The sequence below is a fragment of the Electrona antarctica genome (genome assembly GCF_951216825.1).
Source record: "Electrona antarctica genome assembly, chromosome: 9".
NCBI classification, from domain to species: Eukaryota; Metazoa; Chordata; class Actinopteri; order Myctophiformes; family Myctophidae; genus Electrona; species Electrona antarctica.
Window position 1 is genome coordinate 47513308 of NC_136790.1, and position 27025 is coordinate 47540332.

The 27025-nt window shown below is 41.5% G+C and overlaps 1 protein-coding gene and 2 long non-coding RNA genes across 3 annotated transcripts; 2 read left to right on the forward strand and 1 right to left on the reverse strand.

The window, feature by feature from the left end:
* Positions 1-4810: 4810 nt before the first annotated feature.
* On the reverse strand, positions 4811-11147 carry LOC306930022 (uncharacterized protein; the record flags this gene model as incomplete). The annotated part of the gene is made up of 8 exons (XM_079510761.1): positions 4811-4868; positions 5516-5559; positions 5723-5796; positions 6582-6649; positions 7703-7991; positions 8429-8597; positions 9448-9582; positions 11100-11147. The coding sequence occupies 8 exons, from the start codon at positions 11145-11147 to the stop codon at positions 4811-4813; spliced, it is 885 nt and encodes a 294-aa protein (XP_079366887.1).
* A 7700-nt stretch (positions 11148-18847) lies between these two features.
* LOC306928993 lies at positions 18848-20848 on the forward strand. Its single transcript, XR_013790740.1, has 5 exons — positions 18848-18906; positions 19131-19370; positions 19512-19644; positions 19780-19972; positions 20728-20848. It is a non-coding gene; the product is annotated as an uncharacterized lncRNA (long non-coding RNA).
* A 2567-nt stretch (positions 20849-23415) lies between these two features.
* LOC306930102 lies at positions 23416-24707 on the forward strand. The gene is made up of 3 exons (XR_013790847.1): positions 23416-23491; positions 23801-23845; positions 24227-24707. It is a non-coding gene; the product is annotated as an uncharacterized lncRNA (long non-coding RNA).
* The last annotated feature ends 2318 nt before the right edge of the window (positions 24708-27025 follow it).

Below are 27025 nucleotides of genomic sequence, written 5' to 3' on the forward strand. Positions count from 1 at the left end.
GTAGGCCTATTATACAGGGAAAAATGCATCCTTGACTCATTTGGAGCATCAATATTACTACCTTTGCTTGTTGATCTGTGTAAAGCATGTTGAATTCCCTTGTTGAAATGTGCTATACAAATAAAACTGCCTTGCTTTTTAATAACCTATTTGTAATTTCTTGACTTTGAAATCCTACTAAATACTTCAATCTATAAATTAGTAGCTTAATGACTAGTAATACATTGTCTTCATGTCCAATGTATTAGCTTTTACTTTTCAGGATTTCAATTCAAATATAGTAAAAATAGATGATCTACAAGCTCAAAACGCGTCACAATGTCACGTTTTGAGCTTGTAGATCGGCTATTTTTGCGACGACAGTAACATCCATATGTCCATCTATTTTCTGTGTTTTTGTAATCTGCATTTTTAATATTGATGTAACTTTAGATGTTCTTAATAGCGTTCTTCTCCAATGGGTTCTCAATGTTTTATTGTACTGAAAACTCCTTGTTTTGCAACATAGCTGAGTTGTCTGTTTTTGGCCATGAAATTCATTAATTCATTCAAGTTTTTTTTTATTCTCGAAATTACAGTAATTTAACTCATTAGTGGTGCAAACCACTTCCTTAAGTGAGTGTGTGTGGGTGCCTGCCTGCCTGGGTGCGTCTGAGCATGAAAACAGCATGGGGTATTTTTCACCACCTGTGCGCAACCTAACATGCACACAAACACACACGCACATATTAACTGTATATATGGTGATTTCAGGTGTGCCAGTACAGTAGTGGGTACAGTAGAGAGACCCCCACACGGTAACTGTCACCCTCACCCTGGGTGTGTTCCTGTTTGTCTGGAACTCCCCCCACCCCACACGGAGTTGCACCACTTACTTCACACGGGTGTGATCTTTCTCAGTGTCGAGTAATAGTATGCTAGTATGCTCACCAAGGTTTTAAAACGACCCAGGGGTACCAATGTGGTCAATTGTAATGTAGTTTGCAGGTGATTCCATGTATTAGGGCCACAGAGGCCAAAAGCAGATCTACCAAGTTCAGAGTTAACTGTTGGTACTTGAATTTGGGGACATTTCTTGATCTGGTGTGATAGGGTTCAGAGTCCCATTTCAGAAATGATGTATTTAGGACAATCTCCAAGCATGACTTTATACAAGAACAGGTGCCAATGCAGTTATCGTCTCTCTGTCAGGGAGGACCATCCAACCTTGGTATATAAGATACAATGGTGAGTACCATAGCTATCACCTGTAATAAATCGAATCGATAAACAGAGTCTAGGGATTTAAGAGTGGATGCTGCTGCATGCAGAATGTCTTGGAAAAAATTGCATGGTTTTCTCTCTCAACATACAGTACATGTGTATAGGCTGCACATCTCTAAAGTGACAATTTAAGGCCATTAAGAACCTTTGATGACCACTGCTCTCTACTGAAGTAAGACAAGTACATGGGCACTGTTGCTTCTCTTCTAAATCGAGGCCCATTGCAAGTTACCATATGCAATTGTATAATGATTTTGATGTTGGATGTTGTGGATGCTAGGTTGTCATAGATATTGTAATGAACTTTTGAACTCTGCAGTCACCCTATATGCATTATAACAGTGATTATAAAGCTTTATAAATGTTTATAATATGTATTACAACTATGAATAATGAAATTTAGTGCGAGTGACCAGTAATAATAATGATATGTGATCTTAAGTAATTATAAAATGCTTTATAATTATTTATTATAGTTATAAAGCATTATGAGTATAAATATAAGTAAGTAGCCTTGATGAGCCATGAGGCCCATAGGGCAGGAGCCTATCTCCTGTTTCTGTAGCGTGAGGCAGCTTGATGTACACCCCCTGGACATGACACTAGTATGTCACAGGGACTTACCCCCAATCCAACCCTTGATGCTGAGTGCCAAGCAGGGAGGCACTGGGTCTTTGGTATGACCCGGCCGGGGATTGAACGCATTGAATGCATTAGGGGTATATTTATAAAGTATTACAGATGGGATGCATAGCAAGGCCACAATATTGTGCTGCTGGGTGTAGAGGAGTGTAAGGAAGGGAACAACAAGGATTCCTCAGTTTAGCACTGTACTGAACAGTCCTGTACTGTACACCATCCGGCTGAATGCCAAGAGGACTGAGGTTGTCGCCTATGCCGTAGATGTATAGAGCCTCTGTAGTGTACTGTACACCCCACACGTGAGGAAGGTTGACCCTGTCATCAATAATGCTCTTCGGATCCTAACTGGCTGCCTGAAGCCGACCCCTGTGCCCTACCTGCCAGTCCTAGCAGGAATTGCCCCCGCCGGCCTTCGACAGTGTTTCCCAGCACACAGACTTACGGTTCTCTTAATTGGCTAGCGTTAGGGTTCGTTTTCAACGCGCGATAGCTCGGGAACAATAGGTCCGTCAGCCAAGTAATTCACATGGGCGCGTACAGCTCTCCAAGATCTACGCTCCGATAGGTCCGCCATTCTCGTGCGACACCCGTAGCAAGAGTCCAACTCTGACCTGTAATCCACAAGCCTTAGAGACATGATAAACCTTACAGTGTATTGAATGATGAAATGCTAATCCTAATTTTGAGAACCACACGTCCGTGCGCGGGGAGACACATATTGGCGCGTTCGTCAGATTGATAGCTATGCGTGGATGTAAAGCACGCCCATTTTCGACCTTTGTGGGAGGAGCTATCGCGCGTCAAAGTCTAACCCTAGTTTTCTGAACCACATGACCGTGTTTGGAGAAACACATATCAGATTGTTCGTCCTGACAAGCTATATAACATACTAAAAGATGGGCCTCTAATATCCAATGGATTTTGACTTAGAGGCCTTAGAGAGGCTAGAACAATAACAACAATTTTTTTTTCCACGGGACCAATTCCATTAAATCCAGCGTGAAAAAGTGAGTCAGACTAAGTAGTTTTTGTAAAAAAAAAAAAAAATTGTGTTTGTGGGGTCCAAAAAACGTGTCTAAAAAAATATCTAAAATATTTAGAAGTGTCGTAGAGACTTGAAACCAATTCCATTGGATTCCCCGTGCTTCAGACATGGATAGACACCCTTTGTTTTAGAACATTTGTTTTTTCCCTGTCGACCATAGCTTAAAAGGGGCTCGACGCCGCACAGGGGTCACGGGCGTGACCTTTGATAGTTAGAAGTGTCGTAGAGACTCAGGACCAAGTTCAATGGATTCAGCTTGATGAGACGAAGAAAAAAATTGCCTGCTCAAAACAAACGGACAAATTTAATTGATTTTAACGCGTTGGAGGCCACTAAAAATCCAATTTTTTAAGGATTCCTCTAAATACACTTCCCCCCCTATGTCAAGTAAGGGAAATCTAATGGTGTTAGTTTTAACTGTCTAGAAGACTTAGAAATGGGTCAAATTGCTGTTTGAAAGTTAAAAAAAATCATATTTTGTCGAATTTTAGTCATTTTGCTCCAAAACTCCTTCTACCCCAACTAAACCAATGGTGCTGAATCAGAATATGTAGGTTATATCTCAATCCGACAACCAGAAGTGCCTTAATTGGCCCCTAGTTGGCTAATTATAGAGTTTGCGTAGAAATGTCGTAGAGAAATATATATGAAGAATAGTGATGGGGGATCTGTGTGTCTCTAGTAAAGCACTTTGACCTGCATTCCATGACATGAAAGGTGCTATACATTTATCCATCCATGCAGTTATCCATGCGGCTCACCTCTGTTCACAGAATCTGAGCTGAATTGACATCTGTACCATTGTGATCAAACCAGTCAAGTTGTACAGTAGTACTGGTGCACTGCATTAACCTATTTTGGTGGCCTTTCATTCTGTGATATTTTCTGAGACCAGATCCACCACGCAGTCATGTATAGCCTATACATCTTCATGTAGGCCTATGGCATGTGGATGGGATTAACTATAATTATGTCATTTTGTGGTTTTTTCCCTAAATACTTTAGAAAGTATGCACCAAACTGTACAGGCATTGCTTTAGTGCTTCAAAACAGCTACATTATGAGAATGGGATATTTAAGGAGATCTGGAATGGTGTGATGTACTATGTTGATGTAATAGGCTACATTCTGGGTAAAACAGGTCTATTATTGTTCAAATTGAATACTGACACACATTTGCCCATCACTGTTAGGTCTACCCCTTAAAACTTTAAGTGCCCTCTGACCATGAAGGCTTTGAAACATATGCCCCTCATTTTGTACTAGCATAAGTATAAACTCTGCATATGGTTATATTGTAAGGAATAGGGTTATAAACATGTTATAGAACATGTATTATAACCCTATTCCTGTACTGTGTTTCACCCACTGAGAGAGACGAGTTGTTCAATGGCTAACAGACTAGGCAACGTTTCAAAACAGAACTTCTGATACCTATTTCTGTTGCTATTGTTACACACCTTGAGTTCCTGTTCATGCTTTCGCTAACCATTAGTAGGCTTATTGTACAGTACAGATCTATAACACAATGATTCATGTATGTGCTTTGTGTATTGTCATCGTGTTGTATTGCATACTAAGTACACGTTAAGGTACAGGAAGAAATAGCATGGTCTTCACACATTTTCTGAAGTTTCACCAATCATTATCAATTTTCAAAATACCTACCAATTCAATAAGAAAATCTAACAATCTGAGCAGTGGAACTGTAAAGATGTTAAGTGCAATACTTTGGCCCCTGCAGCTAATTGTATAGGGTGAGTTCCTTGCCAACACAGCCCTACTGAGCAAATGATGAAACAGTGATTTATAAACAAATACTTTATTTGTACATACAAAATCAAAAAATCAAAAAAAAAATCAGGTCTTCAGGAGGACATCCTTTGTAGGGATCCAGGAGGGCGGGAAGGTTTTATTGCTGAAATGAAAACAGATGATAGTCCTATGAAATACCAAGAAAGTGTAGTATATCACTCCGCATCTCCTTGACAGCCAGCCTATTTATCTCTATGGTAGTTTGCTTCAGCCGGTAGAATTTGAGCTTGGAGAGTACAGAATATTCTCCGTTGTGAATTTCTGCACATGCAATATAAAAAACGAATAAAGCACCAAGGGGTCGATGGCTGTCAAGGAGTTTAATCCTTAAATTGACACCCTGTGTCAAATAATTGATTTCAAAATACTGCTGGTATATTAAACGAAATACAAAATAAATTTCTGATCTTGTACATGAATCACCCAGACACCTCAGGTGCCCATGCAGGTCAGCCTGCATGGTAAACCATCCTGCTCCAGTGAATTCACGCGTCTTCTGTGAAAACGTAGAAGACGCTCAGGTCCCTGTGATTGACAGACTGAATTCACGTGACCGGGATGGTTTACCAGGCTAGGAAAGGTCTGCTTGAACGTGGGGAAGCATTAATTAGTGTTTAGACACCACATATAACAAATAAAACTGCCTTGCTTTGTAATAATAACCTATTTGTAGATGCTTCTTCCAGAAAATATATATATATATAACTTTATGTCAAATCAAATACATCAGAGAAACAAAGTTCAAGTTACCATTTGGGGCATGGGGCCCAATGGACCAGGGACTGTTTCTTGCCCTTGGGTAAAAGGAAAACAGGAAAATAAAGTACAAATTAAATAAAATAATTACTCCCAGCTTCTAAAATGCTGTCAGCATACAACCAAAATGTAATTGTTTTGTTTAATATCAGAGCTCAAACTCTACATGTTCCAAATACTTCATATACAGTAGATACTAACCTTTCTGGTGCGGCTCTTTTTATCAACGTACACAATTGTGTACGGTTCCCCGGGGTTGTTGTGAAAGTCACAATCTGTAAGCACAAACCATACCACTTCAAATTTATTTGTTACACAATTAATTTCTGTATTATACCCTACTCACTCACATACTGTTGAGCCTCCACCCAGAGGACGTAGTGCCTGCCTTCTACTCTTTGCACATTCAACACACCGCTCCGCTGCTGACATGCACTGCCTTACCCCGTAAGTGAAGTGACACATATTACCTCTCTTTCTTTATCAGTCAAGTTTATGTGTGTAGACTCAGGTAGACAACATAAGAAACACTTTACATAGATAAAGAATGCCATTACAAGAGCAGTGTTTTCCAAAAAGTACACCGACATATGATAACTCAGAGGCTGGGGTTAGACAGCAGCATACTAGAATTCTGAGACTCATTCAGTCGACACAGAACACTTTTCAGGCCCTATTGAAAAACCTGATTAGATGTACAAATTAAATGGGTCTGCAGAGACTTCTGGCTTCTCCATTTACCCAAGCGTGGCCTTGAAACTGGTTCAGTTCAGTTTATTTCCAGCTCTTTTGAACAAAATGTGCATACATTGTGCATTTAATGCAATTTGGGCAAGACATGATCACAGTCACAAGTCCAAGGCACAAGTTGCCAAGTTCAGTTGACTTGTCAGATTCAGAGACACCCTCTATGGTGCAAGGTAATGGAGTCTCACCTAGACACAGATTTTGACCAGAAGGTCAAGATTCAATGTATCCCCTGAGCAAGCACCATTAGTGCAATCATATAAATGGCAACATATGCACAGGAATCCAGGATTATAACAATAGTCATTCATACCATCATCCCCGTTCTCCTCACTCTCCTCACTCCTCTTGGCCAAGATGGTCACCACAGGGCCAGGCGTGCTACATGGAGGGGAAAAAAAGGGAATTAAGGCCTGTGGTCTTTGCCTCGCAAGCCAGGTTCTCAAACACCACGCACCTTTCCAGTCTCTGGTCTGGTCCTCATACCCAGAAGTTATGAGGGAATGCCTACTGAGTAGCAAAAAACTACTTTCTGGCCTTGACAGCCCATACATGCAAACAGAAAAGTCCTATATGATTGCATTACACTCACTTTGCCACTCGATCTGCCATTCACTTTATGCATGCGCATACCCTCTATTGAAATGAAATTTAAGTTGCTGAGCAAGAGCAAAAGATTGCCCACCTGTTCTGCATAGTTATGATCACCTCTATTGACTTATGCAGACCGTGGCCATCTTGAGATAAGAGTTTGGAAGCGCTCGCTTTCAGCAAAGCAACGTCCTGCTGCTTTCTGCATTTGGCTATGTGCAAATTCAAAACAGTTGGTATGCAGGGCAGGGCCATTGAGTGATATCGAACGAGCGCTTCCAAACTCCAACACATAAATAATCACCTGCAAGGAATTGCAACTAGTTAGCAACCTGCAATTAACTTAAAAGGAGAATTCCATACTAGAGGCTTTCTTACCTTTATTTGTAGTTGTTACGTCCCCACCAAAGAGGTCCAGGTGTTATTTTGTGCAAAAGGGCATTATTGGCTATTTCCCCTACCATAAACCCTCAATGGGGGTTGGGTTTTTGTGCTAAAATTGGCTTATTTCCATCGAAATAAGTAGTAAAGTGTGCCACTTGGGATACTATTTACATTCTGAAGAGGATACAAAAAAAAAGATTTTTGAGCGATGGAAATAAGCGAATTGGCACAACACCCCATAGCCCCATTCAATTCAATGCAATTCATTGAGGGCTTATGGTAGGGGAAATAGCCAATAATGCGCTTTTGCACAAAATAACACCTGGACCTCTTTGGTGGGGACGTAACAACTACAAATAAAGGTAAGAAAGCCTTCTAGTATTCTCCTTTAATGGCAAGATGGCTGCGGTCTGCATATACTCAATTGCTCAGCATCTTCTATTCTGTATCGTCACTTACCTTGTAGTTGGTCCCTCCTTCTTCTTCTTCTTCTTCTTCGGCGGCTCAGCCGAAGAAGAAGCTTCCTTTGCCTCCACCATCTGTTCCTGCTCCTTCCTGCTCTCTTTCCCGTCCTCTTCTCTGGCCTCACCCATCTCTCCACCCTCTACTTGTCCATCCTCATCACCCATGTCTTCCTCCATCTCTCCACCCTTCTTCTTCGTCTCAACTTCCTCTGCCTCCACCATCTCTTCCTGCTCCTTCCTGCTCTCATTCCCGCCCTCTTCTCCGGCCTCACCCATCTCTCCACCTTCTACATCCCCTACTTGTCCATCCTCATCACCCATGTCTTCCTCCATCTCTCCACCCTTCTTCTCCGTCTCAACTTCCTCTGCCTCCACCATCTCTTCCTGCTCCTTCCTGCTCTCATTCCCGCCCTCTTCTCCGGCCTCACCCATCTCTCCACCTTCTACATCCCCTACTTGTCCATCCTCATCACCCACGTCTTCCTCCACCTCACCCTCTGCATCCCCTGCCAACTCTGCCCCCATCTCTCTCTCCTCTACTCTCTCGCTCTCCTCTCCTTCTCCTATGTCCTGCGTGTCTCTCCCCTCTTCCCTCACAGAATTGCATGCTTTTAAAGAACAAAAACAGAAAAACAAAAAAGGTATAGTACATTTAAATATGCTCCATCTGGACATAATACAGGACCAATGTCATGGATATAGATATCGTGCTCTAACCTACCTTGGAGTAATCCCTCAAAAAGGGCCAGCATCTTGCGCAGTAACACATGCCCCTCTGGGGGAAGCTCAAAGGGAAAGTGCATGTCGGCGTTCCAGCCGGCATTCTTTCCCTTTGTGGGCTTCCCCCAGAGGAGCAAGGGAACGTGCCCCAATGCCTTCATTCTCTCCACCTAAAGCAATGAAAAGCATAACAGCAAACATTGTCATGGCAGGGTCACAAAGCCCAATGAACGGCTATTTCAGCTGGTGTCGTTCACTGAAAAAAGCCCTTTATGCTTTAGCCTGGCATGGCCAGACTAATATCACAATAAAACTTTATTTGGAGCACTTTTCATGACATGTAGCTCAAAGTGCTTTACAGAGCAATGAAGAAAAAATAAAAGCAAAAGCATGATACATTCAAATAATATCAAAAAAGGCAGTGAATAAGGCAAAACATCGAGGACATGAATAACACAGGATTAAAAATCAATTAAAAGCAAGTATTAAGAAATTGCTCTTGAACTTTAAAGCCATCTATCTACTGCCTGTCTTAGGTATAATGGGAGTTTATTCCAAGCCGTAGAGACAAAACCGTTTTTTAAAGGTCAACCACACCTACAGTATGCAACTCCTGAGTTGCACTGGTGTGGTTGACCTTAAAAACGGTTTTGTCCCAACCCTTTGGTGTGGTTTGGGCTTAAGACAAGACATAGGTTGTGCAGGTGCTACATGGTTCAATTTCTAGTCATGTTTTGACCAAATTGACATTTCCACTCTCCATCTAAGACTGCGGATATCCAAATCAGAATGCTTGTTATATTCCAAAAGTTACGCAGGCACTTATGCTATGAGGCCAACTTTCTGACTTAGGCAGAAATTATTTTGAATGTAACAAGCATTCGGATGAAGGGAAACACCATAAGTCAATAAACCAAGTCCCTAAATAAGACAAAAACATTCATAGTATAAAACTACAAAATAAATACAATAGACCAAAAATACAATAATACAAAATAGAAAGAAAAAAAAATGTATTACCATCTCCAATGCACGGTCAACTATTTTAGAGCCATTGCCGGCCTTCTTAGTTTTTGCTGCCCACTGGTCAGCGGTTTTACGGAACAGAACCAGGTTCCTGGTGTGGCGCTCTTTAAAGCCCAACAGCTGCCCACACTGTGTAAGTGAGAGAGAGAGCAAGGATGAGAGCACTATAAGAGGTACAATTAAGATACAAGGGTTCTCTTAAAACGTAGTCAAATTCTATTTCAAATGCAGTATATGCTAAAGGCATACTGTACTGTATATATTACCTACCTTTTTGCATGTTTGAATGCCACATGGCATCTTTGCCTTGCATTGGTGGCAGGTCCTGGTGTTAGAGGGCATTTCTACAATTATTATTTTAAGGGAAAGGGGGGAAACAATTACTTAAAGCAGCACTAATTAAACATTGTAATGAATATAATGTACATTTCTCCAATCTGTATAGTAGACTACGTTATAATATAATAACCTACTCTTTTTGTGCTTGAGCTTCACTGTGGGGGAGAAAGAGAGAGAGAGAGAGAGAATTAACATACATAACTACACTATATTATACTGTAATCCTAAATAACTATGTAATGTAATTGTCGTCTTTATTCTATCTTATTTATTTATACAAAAAAAAGATGTATTTTGGCTCCTACAATTTTGATGAGATTTGAATTACAATGACCAAATGACTCAATTTGACATAAGGTAATATTAATACACCACATGCATAGAAATAGTAATCTAGATTCATAGTAAACCAAGAACCACTACCTACATACCTATCTCTATCTAACCTAGTGGTTCCAAAAGTGGGGTCCGTGGACCCCCAGGGGTACCTGAGGGAGTTCCAGGGGGTCCCCAGCTAAATTATAGTTTGGAACCAAATGGACCATTATGGGTCTGTAACTCAGAGTCTACACAAATGGAACCAAATGGACCCGTTCCATTTGTACACTCTCAGAGTTAAAATAACATTGATTTTACAATATAAATTGGTGGTCCCAGAGATATAAATGCCATTAAATGGGGGGTCCGTAGACTAATGCATGTCAAACTGGGGGTCCTTGAAATTAAACTGTAAAAACTTCTCTTATGGGGGTCCCTGGCATGTCTTTTCAAATGGGGTATTGCATTGTGGTAAGGGTTTGAGCAACACATGAGGTGATCCTCTTAGCATACCATGTAATGAACTGTATTTTCATTAGCCCCATATGTGCCCTCTCCCTACGCTCATTCTGTAGCTCCGAGCTACAGAATGAGCGTAGGGAGAGGGCACATATGGGGCTATATTTTCATTTGCTTTTTCTGCAAACTGCAGAAAAAAGTACTCATTCAATACATATAGCTGCTGAATAGCCACCGCGGGGCTACAGCGTCATCTAGCATGCTAAAAAATACAAAGATAAATTGCAAATCTGAGACATGGTCCCTAACGTAAACAACATCAACATCAACAACAATGGAGCGTTCACACGGGCAGATAAAACGATGCACCGTTGTGAGTTGATTTGGTTAGCTACATGCATCGTTCCGTCTATCAACGTGATTTCGCTGGCTTCCATTGACAACGAATGGTAGACCGCATCGTTTAATCTGCCTGTGTGAACGGGCAGATCATTAGATTAATAAAAAAGCAATCCATAATAAAAACTCACCTTAAACATACACCTGAAAAGCTGCTCCTTGTTCTCCGGAAGTCGCATGTGGATTGTGGAGCGACTCCCCCCCCCCCCCCCGTCCCGGAAGTTCCATGTGGAGCGAGCCAAGAAATAACAACAATAATAATAATAATAATAATAATAATAATAATAATAATATAGAAGCAGTAAATATGTAGGCCTACAGATTGTTGGGCTTTCTATTAATGTATCATTAATATAATAATAATAATAATAATAATAATAATAATAATAATAATAATAATAATAATAATAATAATAATATAGAAGCAGTAAATATGTAGGCCTACAGATTGTTGGGCTTTCTATTAATGTATCATTAATATAATAATAATAATAATAATAATAATAATAATAATAATAATAATAATAATAATAATAATAATATAGAAGCAGTAAATATGTAGGCCTACAGATTGTTGGGCTTTCTATTAATGTATCATTAATATAATAATAATAATAATAATAATAATAATAATAATAATAATAATATAGAAGCAGTAAATATGTAGGCCTACAGATTGTTGGGCTTTCTATTAATGTATCATTAATATAATAATAATAATAATAATAATAATAATAATAATAATAATAATAATAATAATAATATAGAAGCAGTAAATATGTAGGCCTACAGATTGTTGGGCTTTCTATTAATGTATCATTAATATAATAATAATAATAATAATAATAATAATAATAATAATAATAATAATATAGAAGCAGTAAATATGTAGGCCTACAGATTGTTGGGCTTTCTATTAATGTATCATTAATATAATAATAATAATAATAATAATAATAATAATAATAATAATAATAATATAGAAGCAGTAAATATGTAGGCCTACAGATTGTTGGGCTTTCTATTAATGTATCATTAATATAATAATAATAATAATAATAATAATAATAATAATAATAATAATAATAATAATATAGAAGCAGTAAATATGTAGGCCTACAGATTGTTGGGCTTTCTATTAATGTATCATTAATATAATAATAATAATAATAATAATAATAATAATAATAATAATAATAATAATAATAATATAGAAGCAGTAAATATGTAGGCCTACAGATTGTTGGGCTTTCTATTAATGTATCATTAATATAATAATAATAATAATAATAATAATAATATAGAAGTATTATTATTATTCTAAGTAGCACAATGGCTGAACTATTATAGCATTTAGCTTCCAGAGTGATTTACACATACATCAAATACATAGAAATAGTCGTCAAACATCATCAGTAGTGATATATATTTTATTGAGTGTTGTTAATATTGCAAACCTATCGATTTTTTTTATTTTCGTGACGTGACGTCACTGACGAGCAACGTATAGAAGTGAACGGGGAGGAAATCTAGTACATATCCACGGATTGTCCTCGTGACGTCACCGACGAGAAACGTATAGAAGTGAACGGGGAGGAAATAAAGTACATATCCACGGAATGTCGGGGAATCTAGTGTCATATGCACGCATTTGCTGTGTGCCAATCCGTGCTATTTCACCGTATTTGGGGGAGACCGGGTTGGTTTTACAAGGGTGGCAAGTGGTAAGCGAAAACTGAAACGGACTGCAGTGCCTACCATCTTTGCCCATCGGCCTCTGCTCAAGAGGAGGAAGGCCCCTTTGCTAAGGGTCACCCCAGAACCACTTCCGGTTCATGTAACGGCTGGTGACCACAGCTACTGTGCTAGACAGAACTTTGGTATGCATATTTTGGAAGTCATAATGTAGTTATTTCAAAACTTCAGTGACTGTCTACTCCCCCCTGTAACACTAACAATGGCATGTCATCATTCCAGACACTGAGGGAGGAAGTGATGGAAGGCGGAGAAGGAGAAGGGTAAGAGCGGGAACAGAGAGGACCACGCCAATGTCAGACAGACAGGAAGCTGAAGACAGACAAGAAGATGGAGTCGGTGAGGTGGAGAGGGATGTACCGCAAAGCAGTGTGCCAGCAATTTTGGTCCGTGAGGAGATAGGGAGGGGTGTACCAGCCAGTCACAAGGAGCCAGGAGCCAATGAACTCTATGAACTGAGAGAGGAGTTGGACAAAGAAAGGACAAGGATGAAAACATTAAGAGCAGCCCTAAACAGGCAGAAAAGAAAGTGTACGGTTTTACAAAAAAAAACATCATTAATGGAAAATAATTTGAATGCAGCTTTTACTAAGGACCAGATCAGAGCACTTGGCATGAAAAGCATGAGGCAAATGAGATGGGGAAACGACACCATTAAAAAAGCCATTCACTTACGGTTTGCCACTGGCTCAACAGGCTACAAACTGCTGCAGTCCATGAAGTTGCCTTTACCAAGCATAAGAACGCTTCAAAGGCGGCTGGAGCACATCAAAATGGAGCCAGGAGTGTTGGTGGAAGTGTTCGAGATGCTCAGGCTGAAAGTAGATGGCATGGGGGCTATGGAGAGGGAGTGTGTGCTGACTTTGGATGAGATGGCAATAACACCAGGCGTGGAGCTTCACCTGGTAACAGGGAAGCTCTATGGTGATGTGACATTGCCTGACCACACAGGACAGGCAACGCATGCCTGTATGTTCATGTTGGCAGGGAGCACTACAAGGTGGAAACAGGTTGTGGCATTCCACTACAGCAGCAACTCCACAAATGGCAAAGTTTACAAACCCATCATCCTGGAGATAATTCAAAGGGCAGCGTCGATAGGGCTGCATGTGATTAATGTCACTTCCGACATGGGCAGCCCTAACCAGGCAATGTGGAAGGCCTTTGGAGTGGATCACACCAACACGTCTGTTCCACATCCAGAACTACCAGACAGGAGGCTTCACTTCATGCCAGATGTCCCACATCTGGTGAAGAACCTCAGGAATGCTCTGGTCCGTGGACAGACGTTCACAATTCCACCGGATACAGTGGAGGAGGAGAACCTCCCCTCCGATGAAGTTTCAAAACAGGAAGCTACCAGGATGACGACAACAGCCTTTTGGCAGACTTCCTGGACAAGGAAGGAGCAGACAAGGAGCAGACAATTCCCTCCACTGGTCTCAGAATGGAGCCGCTGTTGGAGTGCATCCCTACACAACAAATGTCAAAAACTGAGAGCTGTGCTCTCTACCACCTCGCAGGCTACATTGTAAGTAGGGTAGTCAAAAATAGTAAGATTTGTGATGATTGCCAGAAGTCCATCAAACACAATGACGGCCCGGAAGGAGAGCACAGCGTCTTACTGAAACTGAAGGAATTCAAGCCAGGTGCACTTTGTCGCTTTTAAAAAATAGCTTTAACATTGATCTCATCCTAATCTTATAGCCTCATCACACCAACTGCAGCAGCAGCCCAGTACTTCAGCAGCTCCACACAACACCTTTGCTGTCGCTGCACCAAGCCTCACCATAGTTCCTAGACTAAAAAGTAAGTCATAGAATGCTGAATACTGCATAGAATGCTGCCTTGACTTGGTAAATTTAACAACATTCCATCCGATTCTAACCTCATCCCATAGCCTCATCACCACACCAACTGCAGCAGCCCACTGGTTCAGCGACTCCACGCAACACCATCGTCTTTGCTGCACCAGCTGCTGCTTCACTCGGTCAGCCTGTCCACCGCTCACGAAGTGTCACCATCATTCCTATACAAAAAGGTAAATCATGCATAAATGAATCGGGGGGGGGGGGGGGGGGGGGGCTTTAAAAAAAAATAGCTTTAACATTGATCTCATCCTAATCTCATAGCCTCATCACACCAACTGCAGCAGCAGCCCAGTACTTCAGCAGCTCCACACAACACCTTTGCTGTCGCTGCACCAAGCCTCACCATAGTTCCTAGACTAAAAAGTAAGTCATATAATGCTTCGGGAAAATAAACAAAATATGCTGCCTTTACTTGGTAAATTTAAAGTCAGAGTAAATTATAAATGTCTCAGTTTAATGACAAAGTTGTGACGATATTCAAAAATGCAACTAGGCTCTATACAGCCTGTTCAATGCTGTGTGAAGTTGGAGCGGACTAGTGGCCAAAAATCCCTCCCACCGCGTCAGAGAGGGCCGACCCAAAACTGTGTTATCCGTAGTATCTAACCTACGTCATCCCATTGGATCCCATGTTAAAAATTGCACTTTTAGCGTCTTCATAATGAAATAAATAAATAACTTTTTTGATTAACATGACCAATGACATGTTTGCTATACACAAGATTTTTTGTAAATAATGCGCCAGCCATTTTTTCCGTATCGATACGGAAACAGAGCTTGTACTGGCTTGGGGGCGTGTCCATCGCAACCAGGATGTTTTCAGCCAGCAGACTCACGGCGGATCAGCTTGCCCACAATGAATGCTGTTCTCTGGGTGTAACTAGTGACATTACTCGGTGTCTTACAGTGACACTACATTCGATGAATGGTGGACAGGTAGACTATTAGTGTGTGTGTGTGTGTGTGTGTGTGTGTGTGTGTATATATATATATATATATATATATATATATATATATATATATATATATAATATATAATAATTTTCATTTTTTAATGCAGCACGCAGACTGACAGCCTGATTGGCGACGGTCAGGCGGGTGCAGTACTTAGTTTAGACAGTAGCCTACTTGGTTTAGACTAGTCATTGGTTAGACCAGTCATTAGTCCTACAACTACAACCTATCTCAAACCCTCACCCTAACTTCCCACGGAGCAGCACACCTAAACCTAACCCATGTCTAAACAATGACTAGTCTAAACTAAGTATGCACCCCCGGTCGGGTGCAGTATTAAGGTTAGGTTTAGGTGTGCTGCCCCGTGGGAGGTTAGGTTTAGGGTGAGGGTTTGAGATGGGTTGTAGTTGTAGGACTAATGACTGGTCTAAACCAAAAACTGTCTAAACTAAGTACTGCACCCGTGATGATGATATGACTTTTGTTTTCTGTCTGCTGCTTGACAAAGCAGAATAAAATACAGAATGCCCAACCCTCTAAACCAGAATATATTTATGACTGTTTCCTGATGAATTGAAAATGGAGAACCCTGATGTAGGCTAGTCTTAGTGCTAGTGAATAAAAGTGTCAATCAATCTTGACCAGAACATTGTCCATGGCTAAAGGGTTGTGAAAGCTGAGCTGTTTTCACATCTTCACGTCATCGACATGGTGAAAAATGTATGAATCAGACTCACATACAGCTGTTATACAATTAAACAATCTGGATGTGACCAATCTCCAGGCATTAATTGGATAGGTGGCTCACTGTGATAGGTCCCTGCTCAAGTACCACATTAGCCATGTGGCATAATTATAATTTTACACACGATTGAAAATTAGATTTAGACTAGATTGTTAAAAATCATATTTCGGGATTGGAAATAGCTGAAAGTAACAGTTTATATGTAGGCCTAATTGAAATACAGTAGGCTATGCATTTCCTTTTTTTCCCCAATTTATTTGAGCAGCTACAGCCTTTATATTCACGACTGCAATTGTCGAATTGAAATCAACTCTTTCCATTGTACATCGGGTGCAAACTTGTGCTCAGCCTCACTACATGATGTGAAATACCCCATACTAGACGTAAATTAAAGATTACAGACATAAATAAATCTACTGGATCAAAACTAAAATATATAATATTAGTGTCTTACATGATTTTCATGAACGCATACACCAAGATTAATTTGAGGTAAATAGCTCCACTCGTTGAATATCAATCGAGGTGCTTTCCAGTTTCCATCAACGCATCAGGTCTATAAGGCTATTTTCTTACAATAAACATGAACTAAAGTTGATTACATAAAATACCACCATTGTATAACTAGAAGAGATGTACGCTAATGCATTAAACATAAAAAATAATGCCGTGATTTGTCAACTTACCAGCGAGCGCGTCTCTGAAACGCCTGAATTAAACTGAGCTGAATGGGAGGAGCACCGAATGTTTGGAACTAATCCGGGGCTCCAGCTACGCAACTTCCGCCTGGCGGCGAGATCAAAGCGTGTCATTACTCTCTTTTTAGATTACTCTGGGTCACCCATGGCGGAAAGCTCAAGGGGGAGGTTCCAGACGAAGTGCGATCCAACATACACCTCTACGGAGGACCAGACACATGCTGACTTTCCAGGGGCATCACAACAGCTGGGAATGAGGATCTGAAGGCTGCAGCAGCATTGAGACCCGACTATTCTTGGACTCTATGCGACTGGATCCTGACCCACATCTGTTAATGACTGCTTGATGGCTGTCTGTGTGCCCGTCTCCCCATGTGATGCAAACGCAAAGGTATCCCCCCGAAAGTGAATGTACACATGACATCCCTCATTTCACCTGACAGTGGATGACCACCACAAATGAGCTTGACATCCTGGGTGTCAAAATAGACCAAAAGCTGTCTTGGTTGACAACACCTGACCAAAATCTCCATCCGGCCCGGTCAGAAGCTAACAGCACTGAGGAGAGTGGCCATGCAGTAAACTCACCCCCAGAGCCGAGCAACTGTCTACAAGCTACAGGTCCACAGTGTCATGGAGTACGCCTCACTCAGCTGGATGAGTGCTCCACCTACAAATCTCAGTCTAGTTGAAAATATTCAGAGGAAGGCTCTCAAAATAATTTGAGTTGACCAGGAGGACACTGCCAGTACAACACTCTCCATCAGCCAACACGTTGCTGCTACAGTCCTTTACAAAATGCACCACAAAAACCACCCCTCACACTGACTGTTGAGCTGCAGTGAATTGATTGATTGATTGAAGAATTTATTAACAGTTTGCAGAATTACAGTACATTTCAAGCACAAACTGAATACAAAGGCTGTTAACTGTGAGTGGACGACCCAATTAAGCATTACACTTGTTTCCAATAGGGTCCACCATGTTCAAATCATCAAAACATTTAGAGACGTACAAATAGACACTTCTATAGACAGAACAGGAATTCATCATAAAGGAGGTAAAAAGGGAAAAGAAACATATACAGTGAGGGGAAAAAGGGGGGGGGGGGCGTTGGGGGGGGATTCAGATTTTACGGGGGCCAGTTTCGAATTGCAGCCATCCGTAGGTGCCCTTTGAGAGCGGTTTTGAAGGAGTCAAGGGATTCGCATGTCTTAATGACAGTTGGTAGGGCGTTCCACATTTTGGTGGCATAGGAGCGAAAAGAATTTAGTCCCTTGTTTGTGCCGAATCTGGGTTGTACATGGTTCGTTGCACTCCCTCTGGTGTTGTGGGTGTGGACTTCGTTAACATTAAGGAAGTATCTAGACAGGTACATGGGTATCTTGGTGGTGTATCGAATCTTGTGGACCAGACCCATTGCAAGATGCTGTACTCTGTCGTCGACCCTAAGCCATTCCAGCCTGTCGAAGTGGGCAGGGGTGAGGTGGGTTCGGGGGGCTAGGTCAAGTAGGAGCCTGACCAGTTTGTTTTGGGAAGTCTGGAGCCTGGTTTTAAGGGCCTTTGAGGTGCTGTGGTACCAGGAGGTGCATGCATAGTCAAAGAAACCCTGTACAAGGGCTCCTGTTAAGGTCTTCAAGGTGTTTTTGTTGACCAGTGAGGAGATCCTGTAGAGGAATCTTGTTCTATGGTTGACTTTTTTGATTACGTTGGTGGCCATTTTATCACCGGAAAGATTAGCCTCCAGGATGGAACCTAGGTAGGTAATTTCATCTTTACGTGTGATAACATTGTCACCCACTCTAACCAAGAAGCCATTTGCCTTGCTGAGATTACTAATAGAGCCAAACCAAACCAACCGTAGGATTGACCAATGGAAATATATATGCAGTGACAGATGACACTATGATCCCAGGTAAATGTCCCTGTGAAGCAGTAGTAACATGTAATAATATGCATTTTCAATCTCCCCACTGTCATTATTGAACACACTGTATTTGCTTAATGTCCACGTATCACTGAAATCAGTATACACATGAAGAGGTTCACTGAGTTTATATATACCTGAACTAAGTTGTTACATGTCATTTCTGATTGCGTGTTAACATTGCGATTGATTTTTGTCTTCCTCTTATCCAGACACCATGCCACTGGTAATTAATATCACTACATTTGCAAAAGCGTCCACATACCAAAGTCCCTCATCACAGCTGAGTTGACACGAGAAGTTGATGATCAGTCTACAGTGAGCAGTGTCCCCATGAGCAAGTAACACATGTAGGAGCGACACACTATTCCTCCTACTTCCACAGCTGACCTACGTCACGCTGCCAAACCAAAGGATTCCTAGTGCAGCTACAAAATAAACTATCATCCGAGGTAACGTCCCTGTTAAAGCATTAGTAACATGTAATAATCTGTATTCTCCGATTCCCCACTGTCATTGCTCAGTGCAAACATTGCTCAAACTGTGAGCTTGTACATCTGCTGTCTTTGATTCATGTCCACCTATCTCTGCAGAATGTTGAAGGAGTCAGTGGAGGAGTACCTGGCCCTGCATGAAGTGCTGTACCAAGTGGATAAGATGTAGGCCAAGCTGCTCAAAGATGAGGCCTTCCTGGAGGGACCAGACCACCTAATCTCTAGAGCAAAGGTCAGGAAATGATGTGTCTGCCTGTGTAGCTCTGTTAGTAAGATTGGATATACTGCTGTGGTTGGATACCACCTCCCCAGCCACTGCAGATATGCTACTGTAAGATTATAACAATATGTGTGAACATGTGTGCAGGTACTCTGACCACACCCAGCTGCAGACGCCAGTGGACGGTGCAGGAGGCCATCCAGGGCAAGCTGTCTGACCTGGACCAGTGGATCTCCCAGTACCAAACGGCCTTCTCCAGGCTCTCTGACCTGGACCAGTGGATCTCCCAGTACCAGACAGCCTTCTCTAGCCTGCAGGCCACAAAGCTGGCCATGCCTCGGTGAGATGCAGTGATACTGTGCTATCATATGTGCACTCCTTGCAAATTAACCCATTAAGACTTCAGCTCGATTCTACAAATGTTTTCTAAATCATGACAGTTTTCTGAAAAACCTATGTTTCTATGTCAGTGGTCCTGAAACTATTTCATGTCAACGACCCCTAGAATTATATGTATTTGGCCACCGACCCCCATCTCAAAATATGTTGTTCCAGGGACCCCCCAGAAGCAAACATTTGAGTTAAAAACGTTTGCTCTGAAAGAATATATGTTCCAAATTTGCGCCACATTTTCACAAATTTTCAAAAACAGCAGATCAACAAGCTTGTAGCACAGCACCAAGTGCCTCGTTATGAGCTTGTAGATCTGCTATTTTTCAATAGCAGTTCCCGCCCAAAATTGGCTAAAGTATAACATAATGCTTAAAACACCAAAAGGGGTTTCCGTCCTGAATTGATTAACTATATCAACCTGGTATGGCACTCCTACTATGCTTGACACAGTAGGTGGATTGAACTATTGGTTCACAGGCCTTCGTCTGGCTGGCAGAATGTAGAACAGCAGCAATACTATTTATGATACTAAAACATCATCATTGTGAATATTGTTCATTGTGTAGGATACGCCACTAGCATATGGGACGCTTCTTTCAACACGATTTCACTGGCATTTTATTTTTGCTCTAATCCATGTACACCTGAACTATAATATCAACCATGCTTGTTAACATTGACGATTGTGTACCTCTCTTACAGATATCTTTGCACTGGAATTGTCTATCACTCCATTTCCAAAAGCTTCCTCATACCATAGCCCCTCACCGCTGCTGTCACGTAGTGAGTACGTTCATCAGAGAAAGTTGATACAACAGCCAGCAAGAGGATGGAACGGGGAACCTTCCAATTCCAAGACGGCCACTCCACCTCCTGAGTCACTTGGTAATTATGATATTGTAACACTTGGTGCAAATGGTCTCCCATAGTGAAGTACGTAGACAATGCTCACTTTCATGTGACCCAACAACATTAACAAATAGCCATTGAAAAACATGTCATAATCGTTGATGCAAAGTCATTTAGGACGAATGGATCAGCAATGGCTATAGAAAATGCTCAATTTTCAGTCGTCTGCTGTGTAACCCTTTAAAAGTTTTGAAATGTGACACATTTGGAATTACATAACTGCAGTGTATCCTGCAACCTACTCCGCATGACTTATTTAGTTATTCATTTGTTTTAAAGTGTGACTTTAATAAAGTGTAAGCTGAGCTTAGGTTGCTACCAACCGAATTTACTTTTAGACATGGTTCAAACAAAATTTTGCTGAGAGGGACCAAATGCTTAATTGTTGCTTATTTTTTTGGTCCGGATAGCGTTCCCCACAGGACATTGGAAACGTAACCAAAATGCAAATGAGACATGGTCGGGCCATGGATCTATTGACAGAATAGGCTATTCCTGTGGAAGATTATTTCACTGACAAACTACAACAGAAGGTTGTTTTGTTTTTGGATATTATCAAATATCTGTGAAGAAAAACAGTCACTTATAGGCTCATTAAAAAAAGGAAAAGGCATGCATTTCAGGCTACGGACAGAGGGAGTAACCACACACACACACACACACACACACACACACACGAACCAGTCAGTCTAGCCACCCCTCTGCCGATTTTTTTTTCATGACGAAAAAAAGAGAAAAAAAACGTCAAATAAGGATTTCCATTTCCACATTAAATAATATATTTCATAATTGGAACATTAACATAGGAATAGATTCTGAAAAACAAAACAAAACATGGTAATACATCAAATACATAAAAAATAATTGTCATCAAAAATCATATGTAAGGCCTGGGCCGTGGTTCAGTGGTCCAGGCACCTTGGCTGGTAATCCAGTCTGGCAGTGTGCCGCGGGCTCGACTCCCGAACCCGACGGCCTTCACTGCATGTCTTCCCCCCCATATCTCTCCCCATTTCCTGTGTTGTCCTGGCATTTTAGTCGGAATTGTCTGCAATTGAGTTGCATGGCGTTGGTCGACTTTGGTCGCAGTTTTGTGCGTCCGCCAGTGCCTGGTGAATTGCCAGGCGAAGTTTGTTTTTTGACCTTGGCGTCAGCTTGTCCATTTCATGGCCAATAAAATAAATAAAATGGTGCGTGTCGGGTTGCAGGTCCCGTCCATGCTGGTGCAGAACGTCACGCTCGAAGGCATTGGGCTGCTGTTCTGCCCCTGCACCCTGCCCAGACCCAGAGGCCGTCTGCTGCTGCTGACTGGATCCTATTCAACAAAGGTTCAACCATTTATTACATTGACCTGAAATTGATTTTGTATTGTATTACACAACCATCATCTGACTATAGTCACACACAGTTTAAATCAAATATTACATTGGGGTTGAGTTGTTTTTGTCTTGGCTTTGTACAAGTGTTTATGACTCTTACCACTTTCACCATGTGATGGCTGACCAACAGAGGCTGGTGGTCTGACCTGATGGATCCTGGTGGCAGGGTTCCAGTGCCTGTAGGTGTGACTGCCTGCTATGAAGTAAGATTTAATAGCATTATATAGAGCTTGTATTTTTTGGAAATCCCAATGAGTTGTCTAAAGATCTTACCATTTCCACTAGCCGATGGCAGCACAGACCTCTGCTCAACCACAGCAGAGGCCTGTGGTCCAGTCAGATGACCGGACTGGTCACCAGTCACATGACTGGACCACTGCTGGTTGGCCGACCCTGCAGAGGCCTGTGGGCCAGTCAGATGTCCAGCAGACTGCTGGTTGCCTCTGTCTCTGCCTCTCCCTCTCGCTGTTGCACAGCTGGTGGCAGTGTGGCTGGTGTGACTGACCTCTATGAAGTAAGTTTTAATCACAATATGATATAGACCTTGAATTGTTGGTTAAATTCTTAAATGGAAATGGCTTCATTTGGAATGTCTTACCACTTTCAGCAGCTGTGTACAGCATGGGCCGGTGACCTGCCTGGTACCCAGGTACCGTGGCCTGTCTGTGGCCTGCTGACCGACTGGACCCTTTCCTTCGTCCGGTACCTCGTCTTTTGGAACAGGCTGCTGTGACGTAAAGTTTAATCATAATATGATATTGTGCTAGAATAGTTTTTGTTGCATTTGTAAATGTCAATGACTGTCTTTTACACCTTACCACTTTCACCAGCTGGCGACTGCATAGACCCAGACCCGGGTCCAGCTGGGGACTGCATATACCCAGACCCGGGTCCAGCTGGGGACTGCATATACCCAGACCCGGGTCCAGGGGTTATGGGTCTGTGGTCTGCTGACCAGCTCGGCCCTGCTGATTGGCTGGTGCCAGCAGGTGTGCTGCGACTGGCAACTATGAAGAAGTTTAATCATATGATATTGAGCTTGATTTTCTTTTGTTGCATTTCTAAATGTCAATGTCTTGTCTGTACATCTTACCACGTTCAGCAGGCTGTGGACCTCGCTCCCTGGCTGGCACTGACAGGAGAGACTGGGACTGGCTGGGCTCGTCCTCGTCTATTAGGTAATGTTGCAAACATGTCAGTAGACCTTTCTATTGGATTTGTAAGCCCTAAAGCACAACTACATTTTGGATACATTGGTGGAATCCTTTTGGCGTTTGCTTGTGTGAAAAGTCTGCATTTGAGACCTCTTTCTGTACATGAGGAGATTATTCATGTTACCTGGTAGATTCAGGTACACCATGTCAATGGTGAACTCCGGGTCATCCTCCAAGGCTGCTGGTGGCGCCATGTCAGCTCCACGTTGAGTTGGCTCTGAAATTGTATGCTTCTGATTGGTCTAAAGTAAAGTTTCATGTCTTAACATTTAGAGCACCGAAGGAATAAGAAAGCTTCTGCCGGCTTCCTTCTATGAAGTAAGGTTCAAACATTTATTGAATTTGTTGTTCTTGTAAACATTTGTTCTGATTAATATGCATGTCTTACTTGTACCTCTTGCAACAGCAAAAATGTCCTGCCTGGAGCCATGGGAAATCTGAGTGGCATCTGTAAAGTAAGGGTTAACATGTTGAATACAGCTTTATGACTTGATGTTGAATTTGTAATTAGTTGTCTTATTACTAATATACATAATTATCTTACCACTGTCATCAATGCAGGGGTGGAGGACTCGGTGAAACTGCACACTTCTTTCTATGAAGTTAGATTCAAACATATATTGTGTACACCTGTATGGTTTGGATTGGTGTTGTGTTTGTAAACGGTTATGATTAACATGCATATATTACCTCTTTCAGCAGGAAACGCCGAGCTGGGCACCTGATATGGAGTTAGACTTCCGTCTATTAACAAATGGGAAAGAAAATGGAGGTTCAGAATTCCCAAGATTCAAAAGATAAACAAATACGTGAAATACAACACATTTCCAGAAATGTCATCATAGATAAGGTAAAATCAGCACTATTAAAAGTGTACAGATGCTTAGAACTAGAATCATCCTAGGATTCTCTCATGACTTTACAAAGGTCTTCTGGAAATGCAAGTTCACAACACATTGCATGTTAACGAAAGGTGTGCGACAAATTTGATAAACATCTTTGGAGACAATCTTTAAATTCTCCAGCTCAGAAAAGAAAAACCATGGTGGTAGGCTCTGGATGTTAGAGATGAGGGGATGCTAATCTTTTTGATAGAACTGTGTTCAGTCAAATTCACAACCACATGGTGAATGTCTGTGTAGAGCAACGGTGCCCAGACTTTTTTGATTTGACTTAAAAATGACCTGCTCAACAATATATACCCACCTCAAAATAATTATATATCTATATTATATATACTTCTATATATTAGAGAAGTTATACAGATTTATATTATATAAATATTATCCCCACATAACTGTAAATAATTTAGTTTTAACATTTTACATGAGGGGTTTCTGGAATAGCGATGCTGGCATTACATATAGACCAGGGGTGCCCAATAGATCACATGATATGCCCCTACAAAGTATAAAAAAACTATTTTTGGCATCTGCCACTTGAATTAAGGGGACTTGATTGATTGACATCAAAAAGGGCCTGTCAGCTCAAACCCACTATTTTGTTTTCAAGAGTGTTGCTGTGCACAAACGTCAGTAGCATTACAGATGAAATACAACAAACCCTACCTATTCCATTTCTCCCCCTCTATTTCCAATTCCAAGTGTATTTATCTTATATGTAACGCCAGCTCTGCTATTCCATATTTAAACTATTTTCAGCAATGGTATAATATTTTTTTTTTCGGCGGGTAGATCTTGTTGAGCTTGTCATTTTGAAAGTAGCTCACAAGTCAAAGTGTGGGCACCCCTGATATAGACAAACCTACTCCGAGTGGGAAGTAGTGGGGGGAGATGGAATTGGTATTGTATTATTATTATTTTGTATACAACTTTGTAATGCTACTGTTTGTGTGCAACAGCAACACTCTTGAAAACAGTATTGGAATGTGGGTTTGAACCTACTTATCTTTTTGATGTAAATCAATCAAGACACCTTCAAGTAGCAGATGCCAAAACATCTATTTTTCCATATTTAAATGATATACACAAACAGCCTTTGTGATCTGCTGGGAGATTGCGATCTACCTTTTGGGCAGCCCTGGTGTAGAGTGTTATTTTATTTATTTTTTGGCAGTGCATTTGGTGTGTTTTTGCACACACACAAATTAAGGGACCATTGAAAAACATGCAGATACTTTATCGTATGTACAAGTACAAATAATGTAGCAGGGGCTCTTCGGCACAAAGACTGAATAGAAAAGCAAAACACTGTAATCCGACACGCATTTATCTGTTCTTTTCCCAAATAAAAGTACATTTCAAAAAGGAAAAAAGGCTCTAAATATGTATTAAGTCTTGCATTTGTTAACACAGCGAACGCTAATCGCGTATCAATATGTTATCAATTAATCAAACGTCCGGTGCGAACCACGTATCCATACGTTCTAATCACTTTTTTATAGCATACTTTCATTCATCTTTTTACCCACCCGGACAATGAAGAACCATCCCCCTGTCATTGCTGCTTAGTCCCGCTCACGTGATCAGAAAAAAAAACAAAAAAAACAAAACCCCCTCCCCTCCTGAAAACAGGAGGGCGGGCCGCTTTACGTGTAGAAGCCAGTGTAAAATGGATGCGCCCATGCCGATCTAGTCGATGTGTGAAAATAATCAAATTTCACCTAACCTCGCCTCACCAGGCTTTCCACCTCGGACATTTCACCCAACACTATAATACTCGATTCCCCCCTCCCCTCCTGTTTCTCCAGGAGGAGGATCTTGCGAGATGGGGGCTCTCCTCTGTCTCTCGGAAAAAAACATGATGAACGGAACGCTGCCTAAACACATATGCACCGGATCGGCTGCGGCATTGCATAACGTCTGCAACACACATGGACAGATGCATGTTTCCTTCTTCATACTGTAGCGACCAAACGATCCCCGAGCCTACAATACTACGAACTAACCACAGTATCGAGGGGCCGCCACGACAACAGACAGTGTTCCGTTGGTGGATCACGTATCGCCATGCAGAGCCGTCATAATCGGAGATCGCTCGGACGTGTGATTGTAACGCTTTTTTATTCATTATAATTGTAGTGAAGACCGCAATGAACGCGTCGGGGACGTAATCGACCCGGGTGTAATGTATAACGAACTTTTCCGCGTCCTAAACCATGGTGTTGTGAACTTGTGATCTGTGGAAGTCATTTTTTCCTTGTCGACATCACAGCCGGGTGAAGCTTTTTTTTTCTCCATCGCCCCCAACCTGCATGCCCAGGCATGTTCCCCTATACTAGCTTGAAAAACAAAATCAGCTGATGATGACAACGCGTCTCACCGTTATACTATAGTTCTGAACCGAACGGTGGAATGGGACTTTTTATAGCCGTACGGATCAAGACTTTTGCTGCCCAATGTGCCCATGACCCCCCCCCCCCCCCAATGTTACTGCGATCAAAACAATGAAAGCAGTGAGATAGATTATGCGAGGCAATCATCATCATCATCATCCTCATCTAAAGAAAGCAGAGTTATGAAGATTTATTGTCAGACA